Source organism: Oncorhynchus nerka, linkage group LG21 (assembly GCF_034236695.1).
Source record: "Oncorhynchus nerka isolate Pitt River linkage group LG21, Oner_Uvic_2.0, whole genome shotgun sequence".
Lineage (NCBI taxonomy): Eukaryota > Metazoa > Chordata > Actinopteri > Salmoniformes > Salmonidae > Oncorhynchus > Oncorhynchus nerka.
Window position 1 is genome coordinate 9,260,608 of NC_088416.1, and position 13,282 is coordinate 9,273,889.

Sequence of the window (13,282 nt, forward strand, 5' to 3'; positions counted from 1 at the left end):
GAATCATGTGGGGGGAATCCTCTCGACGCAGTATTTGCTGTTAAGGCCATACTTAGGGACTGTGGGATACAATGGGATATCCCTGAGTTCACACTGACCATGTAAACTGACAAGGAACAATCAGGGCCGTGTTGTAGGCTACAACTAGGGTTACACAAAGTATTAAAGGCCCTGTGCAGTCAAAAACATGATTTCCCTGTGTTGTATATATATTTCCACACTGAGGTTGGAATAATACTGTGAAATTGTGAAAATGATAATGCCCTTTTAGTGTAAGAGCTGCTGTTTTGGTGGGATGGAGTTTTGCAGGCAGTACATTTGTTAATTGTTAATAGACCAATAAGAAAGAGAGTTCCAAACCCCTCTGCCAATAAAAGCACATTTTAAGTTTCCCCCTCCCCAGACCACTACCAGATAGTCTTAGCTAAATTATTGCTTGAGAAATTGCTCTTTGCTAAGAAGCTATTTTTGACCATTTCATTATTCTTTTTAAAAAATCACAGTAAGTTAATGAATTGTTACCCCGGAAATGATTTGATATTGAGATAAAACGGCTGCATTTGACCTTTAACAGAGCATTACAGAGACTTTCCCGTTCAGGTCAATTGGTCAGCAAAAACCCATGACTCCACCTATGGTGTTTGGATTTGCACTAAGTACTGATGTGACTACAGTCAGATGACCCCGAGGTCGACATACTCTTACTGTCAAGCACTTTAGGCTAAAAACAATATCATGTATAGAAAAGTACCATAGAAATACAGTGTATGATTACCCTGCGTGTAGGAACAAGGAGAGCCACAGCCTGTAGACCTGGTCGGGGACGTCAGGGTTGAGGAAGGGCAGGAGGCCACACACATCATCCAGACAGTGGATCTGTTAACGAAGAGCGACCACAGGATCAGATAGGGAGCTGGCTGTTATTAAACAAACCCTGTAAACAACGCCCACCACAGGACAGGCGGACGGTACGGACAGACGGACACACACCCACCTACCTGGGAGCAGAGGGTAGCCTCCTCGTGGAAGTAACCGTGCATGAAGGAGCAGTACTCTCTCGTAGTGATCTCACACCGGCCCTTAGTGCCTATGCAGCAGGGTCGTCCCTTGAGGTTACAGTCCATGTGTCTGTAGCCTGTCAGGTTCGTCTTGCGGGGGGAGGTGCAGATCTGGGATCAGATGGAGGGAGGGTGAGAAGAAGCTAGTGTTGGTTTCCACTGATCCAAGACCCTGAGGTTACTCTGTAACCTCTCATCCACTGCTATATTTTAATACCGGGGTCTTACACTGTACAGCGGGGTGCAACATTCTGTAGAAATGGAATGTATGACGATGTCTGTTCACGCAATACATGTTAGACGAAGCATAACAATGGACGATCCTCCTGTCACTCACCGGCCAATGTGTGATGTCATCAGGCCAGATGTGAGGCTCTGCGGAGGCGGGCTCTTCACAGGTCCTGTTCCCAGCATGCATCAGGAAATAAGATAGCAGGAAGACACTTTATGATACTCTCTTGAGTTAATTTTACCTTGTCAGGTCAGGACAGTGTGTGTGTGTGTGTGTGTGTGTGTGTCCACTGTAGTCGTTATAGTAGAACAGTATCAAAGACGGTACCTGGGGTCCTGGTGACACACAGAGCCTGACGACCTCAGAATGTCCACATCTTCATCCCTCCACTTCATGAAGGTGGCCAATGACTCCTACACACAGACCAGAATAAACACAGCCAGACACAAGTTGATCAAGTTTACAAGCATTCGTCTCTAGGTGGCAGGAGAGAGTGTGTGTGAGTGTGACACAGGGAGGGAGGGAGAGAGAGAGAGAGCGAGGGAGGGAGCGTAAGTGGGAGTACAGTAATGGTTTCTGTGTATGTGTGTGGGTCTACAGTATTTGTGTGGGCCTACAATAATACATATGCATGTGAGCCTACTGCGTACGTGTGTTTGCGTACCGAGCAGTCGTTGCTGAGGGTCTGGACACAGCCTGAGTTGTCGTTCTGTACACAGCAACCGGACTCTCTCTCCTGGTCCTTGGCTTTCTGGATGAGACTGACTATCTGGCTGTCCTTGCGGATACATGGGGAGAACTTGGCTCCAAGGTGGATTAGGTCCTCCTGTGAGGGGGGATAGAATACAGGAATACACTGTTAATCTGGCAACCTGACACATAATTGACATAGCAACCAAAAATAGTTCACCTAACCTGGCAACCCCAGCACAGTTAACCTAACTAAGAACCAGGCCCCCCCAAAAAAAGAGTTAGGCTTACTGGCCTAGCCTTTGTTTTAGCTGTTCGTTAGACCTCATTCCTGTATTGTAAGTAGTCAAGAGATCCTATTTTGATAGTCAACCATACAAAAAGGTAGCACCTAGTGCATCACAGTACAGACAAAGATAGTTTTCCACCAAAACCACAGCTACAGTTATTTGAGCTATAGCCACCCACTAGTCGTGTGGGACCCTTTACACTCTTCATACTGTGGCCTATGTGGGATGATGTGGTGGAGCCATCGTCTTACTTGATCAGAAAACACCCACTTTTTCACCTGACACCCTACATAGAACATAAACTGTAACATGGCTGACTGACCGTCAGCCCACCACATTCTCTGTAATGAACATTCTGTATTACTGTCGAAGTGAATATGAACCTGACAAGTGTGAAGTTTCTCGAGACAAAATGAAGTCAGTAAGTGTGAATGAGTCAGAAAGTCCCTTGGAACAGTCAGAAAGTACTTTAGTACAGTCAGAAAGTACTTTAATACAGTCAGAAGGCACACTAGTACAGTCAGAAAGTACTTTAATACAGTCAGAAGGCACACTAGTACAGTCAGAAAGTACTTTAATTCAGTCAGAAAGTACTTTAATACAGTCAGAAGGCACACTAGTACAGTCAGAAGGCACACTAGTACAGTCAGAAGGCACACTAGTACAGTCAGAAGGCACACTAGTACAGTCAGAAGGCGCACTAGTACAGTCGGAAGGCGCAATAGTACAGTCAGAAGGGCACACTAGTAAGTACACTGCAGTAAGTGAGTAAATAACTAGTTAATAAGTACCCGTGAGTCAGTCCAGAACTTCTTTAGCGTGTCCTGTTGAAGCCTAAGTGCATCTGCCACCGAGCACCTACCAACACCACAGCAGACGTAGGCCATCAGATTCAGATATGGGTACTTAGTGAGGAGATTACAGTGTGTGTGTGTGTGTGTGTGTGTGTGCGTGCGCACGTGTTAATATAGCATAAGCCTACGGTATGTGCACCTATAAGCCTTTCCCTATGACCCTACATGTAAGACTGAAGAGACATTCAGTATGTATGACATGTGCGATAGAAGAGCAGTGACTCACAGAGCCGGGGCCGATCCAGAAGTTCTCCTGCTGGATGAACTTGACACTCTCATAGATGCCTTTGTTCTTCAACACCTGTGGAGGGAGACCAAGAAAACACAGTCAGGAGAGACGGCGCAATAGATCACTGAAAAGGTAGCCATTGTGGATCAAAAGAGTTATGCCAGAAGCCACCCCAGAAACCACTGGATTACAGAAGCCATTTTGGATCCTATTAGGGGTTCCAGTTGCCTAGGCCCTATGGGACCCCTCACCAGTTCAGAGGTGGAGTGCTGGGCGAACCCCACAGGGGCAAAGCCATAGGTAGCACAGGCCAGGATGGTGATGACCACGTGGACGAAGGTGATCCAGTAGGTGAAGTACGGTCTGAGGGAGACGACACAGCAGGGTCGTTTTACTTATCCGAATTGGATCACTTGAAAAATGTACACAGCGATATCACCGCAGAGCGAAAATCACGTAGGTGGTTCTCACAGATGAATGAATGCCCACTAAATGTGAAGTACTAGGTGTGGACTGTGTGTGTGTATGAAAGTACTGCGCGTGTTTCCCTTCCCTCCTCACCTGTGGCTGCTGAAGTCGTCCAGCTGTTTCTGCACCTGGCTGCTGATGCTGCGGCGGTAGTGACGGTTGAGCCACTTGCCCACCACGCCCATGCCGTACTGCCGCTTGGGCTTGTCAAAGGCAAAGTGCTTGACCTGGGAGGCGATACGACGCCCCCGCTGCTGTGACCCGGCCTTCTCAATATGCATGGTGGGGGTTTTAGACACGTCCCTACTGGGACACACACACACACACAGAGAGACAGAGACACACACACAGAGACACAGGGAGAGAGACAGACACAGGGAGAGAGACAGGGAGAGAGACAAGACAGACACAAGGAGAGAGACAGACACAGGGAGAGAGACAAGACAGACACAGGGAGAGAGACAGGGAGAGAGACAAGACAGACACAGGGAGAGAGACAAGACAGACACAGGGAGAGAGACAAGACAGACACAGGGAGAGAGACAGACAGGGGGAGAGAGCGAGACGCACAGAGACCGAGAGCGAGAGAGAGAGAGAGAGAGAGAGAGAGAGAGAGAGAGAAACAGAGACAGAAACATGAGGCGAAGGGAAAAGTTGAAAGAGTGGAGGAGAGAAAGATAAACTTAAAGTCAAATAGTGCAGAAGCCAACGAGACTTCCTCAATCTACGTCCCATCCCTCTAATGAAGGCTACTTACAGGCTCTGGTAGGGCTCATGGTGGTCTCCGTAGGAAGCCGACATAGGGGGCGACTCGAACACATCATCAGCCATGGAGTACAACTCCTCATGGGCATCCATCTGATAGAGAGAGAGAGAGAGAGAGAGAGAGAGAGAGAGAGAGAGAGTTGACGTGGGGAGAATGTTATTGAGAGCCACAGAGATCTCTTTTCAACTGTCTTAACGTAGAAAATGCCATCCACCATTCTGCACTAACCATTCCGTCTGCTATCCTCCCCAGCACACCATCGTCCCCCTCCTACCAGTCCATGTAAAATCACTACACACTCCATCGCACACCAACAGTACAGGATCTGGCTTTCTTAACCTACTATCCACATAGCCCTCACCAGCCCATACATCTCTCCAGACTATATCCCTCCATCTCTCTCACGCCAACGGTACATCCAACAAGCTGCTCCATTACTTTGAGGGATGGACTGTGATTAATCTGGTAGCACATTCAGGCTGCTGGAGGAGAGAGGAGGGGACCCAGAATAGCCACTTGACATTGTGTTAATTATCTCATCTGTGTGATCTAGCACAGTGGCTAAACTGAGACTGACTGCTTTCGCCTGGAACACAGAGCACAGACAGAGACATATAGAAGAGACAGACAGTCACATATAGAATAGTCAGAGAGAGACGTATAGAAGAGACAGACAGATACATATAGAAGAGATAGAGAGACATATAGAAGAGACAGACAGTCACATATAGAATAGTCAGAGAGAGACATATAGAAGAGACAGAGAGAGACATATAGAAGAGACAGACAGATACATATAGAAGAGACAGACAGATACATATAGAAGAGACAGACAGATACATATAGAAGAGAGAGAGAGAGGTGAAAAGATGGAGACAGAAGAGACAGAGAGAGACATATAGAATAGACATATAGAAGAGACAGAGAGAGACATAGAAGAGTCATATAGAAAAGACATATAGAAGAGACAGAGAGAGACATATAGAAAAGACATATAGAAAAGACAGAGAGAGACATATAGAAGAGACATATAGAAGAGACAGAGAGAGACATATAGAAGAGACAGAGAGAGACATATAGAACTGACAGAGAGAGACATATAGAAGAGACATATAGAAGAGACAGAGAGTGACATATAGAAGAGACAGAGAGAGACATATAGAAGAGACAGAGAGACATATAGAAGAGACAGAGAGAGACATATAGAAGAGACAGAGAGAGAGACATATAGAAGAGACATATAGAAGAGACAGAGAGAGACATATAGAAGAGACCGAGAGAGACATATAGAAGAGACAGAGAGAGACATATAGAAAAGACAGAGAGAGACATATAGAAGAGACATATAGAAGAGACAGAGAGAGACATATAGAAGAGACAGAGAGAGACATATGGAAGAGACATATAGAAGAGACAGAGAGAGACATATAGAAGAGACAGAGAGAGACATGTAGAAGAGACAGAGAGAGACATATAGAAAAGACAGAGAGAGACATATAGAAGAGACATATAGAAGAGACATATAGAAGAGACAGAGAGAGACATGTAGAAGAGACAGAGAGAGACATATAGAAAAGACAGAGAGAGACATATAGAAGAGACATATAGAAGAGACAGAGAGATACATATAGAAGAGAGACAGATACATATAGAAGAGACAGACAGATACATATAGAAGAGACAGACAGATACATATAGAAGAGACAGACAGATACATATAGAAGAGACATATAGAAGAGACAGACAGATACATATAGAAGAGAGAGAGAGAGAGGTGAAAAGATGGAGACAGAAGAGACAGAGAGAGACATATAGAAGAGACAGAGAGAGACATATAGAAGGGACAGAGAGAGACATATAGAAGAGACAGAGAGAGACATATAGAAAAGACATATAGAAGAGACAGAGAGAGACATAGAAGAGACATATAGAAAAGACAAATAGAAGAGACAGAGAGAGACATATAGAAAAGACATATAGAAGAGACAGAGAGAGACATATAGAAGAGACAGAGAGAGACATGTAGAAGAGACATATAGAAGAGACAGAGAGAACATATAGAAGGGACAGAGAGAGACATATAGAAAAGACAGAGAGAGACATATAGAAGAGACAGAGAGAGACATAGAAGAGACATATAGAAGAGACAGAGAGAGACATATAGAAGGGACAGAGAGAGACATATAGAAGAGACAGAGAGAGACATATAGAAAAGACATATAGAAGAGAAAGAGAGAGACATATAGAAGAGACAGAGAGAGACATGTAGAAGAGACATATAGAAGAGACAGAGAGAAACATATAGAAGAAGGGACAGAGAGAGAGACATATAGAAGAGACAGAGAGATACATATAGAAGAGACAGAGAGAAGAGACAGAGAGAGACATATAGAAGAGACAGAGAGAGACATATGGAAGAGACATATAGAAGAGACAGAGAGAGACATATAGAAGAGACATATAGAAGAGACATATAGAAGAGACAGAGAGATACATATAGAAGAGAGATATAGAAGAGACAGAGAGAGACATGTAGAAGAGACAGAGAGAGACATATAGAAAAGACAGAGAGAGACATATAGAAGAGACATATAGAAGAGACAGAGAGAGACATGTAGAAGAGACAGAGAGAGACATATAGAAAAGACAGAGAGAGACATATAGAAGAGACATATAGAAGAGACAGAGAGAGACATATAGAAGAGAGAGACATATAGAAGAGACATATAGAAGAGACCGAGAGAGACATATAGAAGCGACAGAGAGACGTATAGAAGATACATATAGAAGAGACAGAGAGAGACATATAGAAGAGAGAGACAGATACATATAGAAGAGACATATAGAAGAGACATATAGAAGAGACATAGAAGAGACAGAGAGAGACATATAGAAGAGAGAGAGGTGAAAAGCGTGAGACATATAGAGGAGACAGAAAAATATAGAAGAGACAGAACACATATAAACAAAAACACGCAGACGGCAGCAGCGAAAGAGAGAGAGAGAGAGAGAGAGAGAGAGAAAAGGCAGAGGCACACGGAGAGAAAGACAAACCGAAAGAGAGACAGAGAAAGCAAGAGAAGGACACAGAGAGAAAAGGTAGACAGAGCACCATTACCTTGCTGAAGAAGACGGACCCGTGAGTGTCTGCAGAGTCCACGGTGTCTTCCTCCAGCCAGCTGGGCCGGGCGAAGCTCCGCCGGGGGAAACTACGACCGGTCTGGGAGCCCACTAGACCTGAACGACCCTGAACCACACACACAACCAGGACGTTATGTGGGACAACATCGAAGACTGGCACGTGGGGAGAGACAACTCAACTCAAATATGACTGAAGTAGAGTACAACATACACAGATCAACAGAGCGTTCTGTATTTATGTCAGGGACGTAGATACACAACACCATCAAGCATTCATCTGTATTTCGCTCAATAGCAACACACACGTACACACATACTTTGGAATGTACACTCAAGAGGTAGTCTAGTTTCCTCTAACGATCCCCAGTGATGATCAGGTGGGAGAGGAACCCCCCCCAGCACACACACTTCACCTAACGCCCCCAGTGCCCGCTCACCCTGAGGAGGTTGGATGCTGCTCGTATACTCATGCGGGCGACAGACTCCCTCTTGCGTTGGGGCAAACGGGCGTAGCCCCCGGAGCGCTGGGAGGTGAAGGAGGAGAGGGAGGTAAACCCCGGGGTGACGGGTCCCGTGTGGGGGGTACGGGGAGGTCGGTCCGTCTCATCCGGGTAACGGAACGCACGCCCCCGAGCTAGGGGGTCCACAATCTGGGGGAATAGAAGCAGACAGACAGGGTACGTTCACGCTGATTAAACAGAAATAATCAAATAAATAAACAAATTAACTGTCACATCGTTAGCTTCATCACACACAGAAAAAGCTACATTGTAATGCTGAAATCCTGAAGGAGGGGGACATTTAAGCTAGCGGGAGGAAATGAAATCATAACAACATTGCGCTCCACAGGAGCTGACACAGAACTACACTGACGGCTCCACATGAAAGCGTTACTGATGGCACAATGACATTCACACATCCATAATCCATCTACTAGGAGTGTTCTGAGTGTGCGTCTCTGTGTGTGCGTGTGTGTTCGCGTCTGTGTGCAGAGGTGCCAGTCAGCGTGAGCGTAGACGCTCGTTATGTAGTCTTACCCGGGTCTTCATAGGTGTTGACAGAGAGCAGAGGAGAAAGATGAACAAAAAGAGAAAGATTGGAGAGAGAGAGAGAGAGAGAGAGAGAGAGAGAGAGAGAGAGAGACAGACAGAAATAAGGGGGCAGAGAGAGAAAGACAGAGAGAGAGAGAGAGAGAGAGACAGAGAGAGAGACAGAGAGAGAGAGACAGAAGGAGAGAGACAGAAGGAGAGAGACAGAAGGAGAGAGACAGAGAGAGGGACAGAGAGAGGGACAGAGAGAGGGACAGACAGAAATAAGGGGGCAGAGAGTGAGAGACAGAAGGAGAGACAGAGAGAGAGACAGAATTAAGGGGGCAGAGAGTGAGACAGAAGGAGAGAGACAGAAGGAGAGAGACAGAAGGAGAGAGACAGAAGGAGAGAGACAGAAGGAGAGAGACAGAAGGAGAGAGAGAGAGGGACAGACAGAAATAAGGAGGCAGAGAGTGAGAGACAGAAGGAGAGAGAGAGAGAGAGAGAGAGAGAGAGAGCGGGACAGACAGAAATAAGGGGGCAGAGCGTGAGAGACAGAGACAGAGAGAGAGAGAGAGAGAGAGAGAGAGAGAGAGAGGGACAGAGTCGGTGGAGGAGAGCGGAGTGTGTTGGAGTCGGTGGAGGAGAGCGGAGTGTGTTGGAGTCGGTGGAGGAGAGCGGAGTGTGTTGGAGTCGGTGGAGGAGAGCGGAGTGTGTTGGGGACTAACAGAAGCACCGCGTCTGGTTGGGGCTCAGATGTGAGCCTGCCTCCTGTCAACACGGCGCCCCGCTCTGCATTGTTTAGGGCAGGCAGGGGGTGCACTTCACTTCCCCTTGAGTGGCACTACCGCCGCCCCTTCCTCCACCTACTCTCTGTGATCTCTCCATTCTGAGTAGAGGTCCAAAAGTCGAGTCGAATCGGACGTCGGACACCGAGACAGGTGACGATAGCGTCTTGTTAGGTAAAGTTGATTTGAATGTGCAACAAATACAGTGGCCCCGTCGACAAACAGTCTCTATCCCTCGCTTCCTGGGCACTGCTAATACAGTAAATTCAGAAAGCATTCAGAACACTTGACGTTTTTCGTTACAGCCTTATTCTAAAATGGATTAAATAAAAGTTTCCCCTCAATCAATCTACACACAATACCCCATAATGACAAAGTCAAAACAGGTTTGCAAAAGTATTAAAAGTTAAAATCAGAAATAACTTCACGTAAGTATTCAGACCCTTTGCTATGAGATATCGATATTGAGCTCAGGTGCATCCTGTTTCCATTGATCATCCTTGAGATGCTTCTACAACTCGATTGGAGTCCACCTGTGGTAAATTCAATTGATTGGACATGATTTGGAAAGACACACACCTGTCTATTTAAGGTCCCACAGTTGACAATGCATGTCAGAGCAAAAACCAACCCATGAGGTCGTAGGAATTGTCCGTAGAGCTAGTATTGACAGTATTGTGTTGAGGCACAGATCTGGGGAAGGGTACCACAACATTTCTGCAATATTGACAGTCCCGAAGAACACAGTGGCCTCCAAGTTTGGAACCCCCAAGACTCTTCCTAGAACTGGCAGCCAGGCCAAGCTGAGCAATCGGGGGAGAAGGGCCTTGGTCAGGGAGGTGACCAAGAACCCAATGGTCACTCTGACAGAGCTCCAGAGTTCCTCTGTAGAGATGGGAGAACCTTCCAGAAGGACAACTATCTGTCCAGCTCTCCACCAATCAGGTCTTTATGGTAGAGTGGCCAGACAGAAGCCACTCCTCAGTAAAAGGCACATGTGAGCCCGCATGAAGTTTGCCAAAAGGAACCTAAAGACTCTCAGACCATGAGAAACAAGATTCTCTGGTCTGATGAAACCAAGATTGAACTCTTTGGCCGGAATGTCAAGTGTCAACTCTGGAGGAAACCTGGCACCATCCCTACAGTGAAGCATGGTGGTGGCAGCATCATGTTGTGGGGATGTTTTTCAGTGGCAGGGACTGGGAGACTTGTCAGGATCGAGGCAAAGATGAACGGCACAAAGTACAGAGATCCTTGATGAAAACCTGCTCCAGAGCGCTCAGGGCCTCAGACTGGGGTGAAGGTTCACCTTCCATCAGAACAACGACCCTAAGCACACAGCCAAGACAACGCAGGAGTGGCTTCGGGACAAGTCTTTGAATGTCCTTGAGTGGCCCAGCCAGAGCCCGGACTTGAACGCGATCGAACATCTCTGGAGTGACCTGAAAATAGCTGTACAGTGACATCTCCCCATCCAACCTGATAGAGCATGAGAGGATCTGCAGAGAAGAGTGGGAGAAACTCCCCAAATACAAGCTTATAGCGTCATACCCAAGAAGACTCGAGGCTGTTATCGCTGCCAAAGGTGCTTCAACAAAGTACTGAGTAAAGGGTCTGAATACTTATGTACAATGTGATATTACAGTTTTTTTCATGTTTAATACATTTGCAAAAATGTCTAAAAACCTCAGTTGAATCCGTTTCAGAATAAGGCTGTAACGTAACAAAATGTGGAACAAGTCAAGGGGTCTGAATATTTCCCGAATGTACCGACCCAGTTCTGTCAGACCTAGGGGCTAGGAGCCTACCTTGGGCATCTTGTTTGCAGCGGGTGAGTCCAGGCCCTGGTCCATGCTGATGTGGAGCTCCGGCTCTCTGTACTGGGCCTTGAGCTTGCCGTAGCGCTGGCTGCAGTGGCGCAGGCTCTTCTTCTGCCATAGCTGCTGCTTGGTCTCACAGTCCTCACCCACCCCGAACCAACCTGCTGCCTGGGCTGTAGCTTGGGCTGTACCCCTGGCAGGAGGGGGAGGGAGAGACAAGGTATTGGAAGAGGGGGAAGGGGGAAGAGGAGAGAATAATAAGAGAGAGTACAACTTGATTATGTCCAACATTCCAAACAGTCAGAAAAGGAAGTCCCTCGTTATATGCCCCCCCGCCCCCGAAGAGTATGCAAGTGCGATTCTCCCACTGTCTTTTCTCTCTTTCCCTTCCGTTTCTCTCTCTATCCATCTACAGTCTCTTTCCACCACCCCAACCCCTTCTCATACAGTACCTCCCCTTTCTTTTTGCCCTCTTCCCTGTTCCTCCTTTCTCACCCACTACCCCCTCCTCCTCCTATACACCCTTTCAGCTTTACCTTCTGCCCTCCATTAGTTTCTTCCTCCCTTTATTTCTTCCCTCTCTCTTCCCGCTTCTCCCTCTCCCCGCCCCCCACTTACTTGCGTATGCTCTGAGACAGGGAGTTCTGTCTGTGGAAGGCTGCCCTCCTGTCCCCAACACTGTGACCTCCTCCACCACCACCATCAGTACCACTGTCAGACAGAGGACTGGCCTGCTGCAGGCTCTCACTCTTCTTCAGGGACGAACGCAGGGGCTGGACAGAGGGACAGGGGAAAGAGCAGAGAGTCAGTATACAGGTAGGCTTACTGAGTATTATCCTAGCTCAGAGAGCCAGTATACAGGTAGACCTACTGAGTATTATCCTAGCTCAGAGAGCCAGTATACAGGTAGACCTACTGAGTATTATCCTACCTCAGAGAGCCTCAGGTAGAGAGAGCCAGTAGAGCCAGTATACAGGTAGGCCTACAGGTAGACCTACTGAGTATTATCCTAGCTCAGAGAGCCAGTATACAGGTAGACCTACTGAGTATTATCCTAGCTCAGAGAGCCAGTATACAGGTAGATCTACTGAGTATTATCCTAGCTCAGAGAGCCAGTATACAGGTAGGCCTACTGAGTATTATCCTAGCTCAGAGAGCCAGTATACAGGTAGACCTACTGAGTATTATCCTTGCTCAGAGAGCCAGTATACAGGTAGACCTACTGAGTATTATCCTAGCTCAGAGAGCCAGTATACAGGTAGACCTACTGAGTATTATCCTTGCTCAGAGAGCCAGTATACAGGTAGACCTACTGAGTATTATCCTAGCTCAGAGAGCCAGTATACAGGTAGACCTACTGAGTATTATCCTAGCTCAGAGAGCCAGTATACCGCAGGCCATGAAAGTAAAGGGCACTTGAAACGGACTGGCTGAAAATAAATGGAATTCACGCCATCACTGGTATACAACAGGGCTAAATCGTCCCTTGCGGTGTGTGAATCATTTTAAGATCGTGTAAATCGTCCCTTGCGGTGTGTGAATAATTTTAAGATCGTGTAAATCGTCCCTTGCGGTGTGTGAATCATTTTAAGATCGTGTAAATCGTCCCTTGCGGTGTGTGAATCATTTTAAGATCGTGTAAATCGTCCCTTGCGGTGTGTGAATCATTTTAAGATCGTGTAAATCGTGCATTGCGGTGTGTGAATCATTTTAAGATCGTGTAAATCGTGCATTGTCGTCAATGGAGCATTTGGACGGAAATGCATGTTAAGTGCATGATTGTTTTGCTATGATTCAGCCCACAGCCTTCCATTGCCTGTAGTGATTACAACTATCCGGTTTAGCTCAGATCAATCACCTTATTCCAGAACAGAAGTGTAAGAATGGCAAAGCAAGGAGTTTTCTTTTTCTGAGACTG

The 13,282-nt window shown here is 46.6% G+C and overlaps 1 protein-coding gene across 5 annotated transcripts in view; it reads right to left on the reverse strand.

Annotated features, from left to right (window-relative positions):
* The window catches only part of LOC115104412 (inactive rhomboid protein 2-like), a 37,751-nt gene that overhangs the window by 6,705 nt on the left and 17,764 nt on the right, over positions 1-13,282 (reverse strand). For 4 of the 5 annotated variants that reach the window (XM_065006282.1, XM_065006281.1, XM_065006283.1 and 1 more), the window contains 13 exons: positions 11,983-12,137; positions 11,353-11,557; positions 8,166-8,378; positions 7,706-7,834; positions 4,579-4,679; positions 3,915-4,127; positions 3,605-3,716; positions 3,351-3,425; positions 1,955-2,116; positions 1,618-1,703; positions 1,396-1,459; positions 999-1,169; positions 776-876 (listed from right to left, as the gene is read on the reverse strand). In XM_065006282.1, the coding sequence (XP_064862354.1) occupies positions 776-876; positions 999-1,169; positions 1,396-1,459; positions 1,618-1,703; positions 1,955-2,116; positions 3,351-3,425; positions 3,605-3,716; positions 3,915-4,127; positions 4,579-4,679; positions 7,706-7,834; positions 8,166-8,378; positions 11,353-11,557; positions 11,983-12,137 (1,787 nt within the window). The remainder of the gene's footprint in view (positions 1-775; positions 877-998; positions 1,170-1,395; positions 1,460-1,617; positions 1,704-1,954; positions 2,117-3,350; positions 3,426-3,604; positions 3,717-3,914; positions 4,128-4,578; positions 4,680-7,705; positions 7,835-8,165; positions 8,379-11,352; positions 11,558-11,982; positions 12,138-13,282) is intronic. The other variant, XM_065006284.1, reaches the window with a different exon arrangement.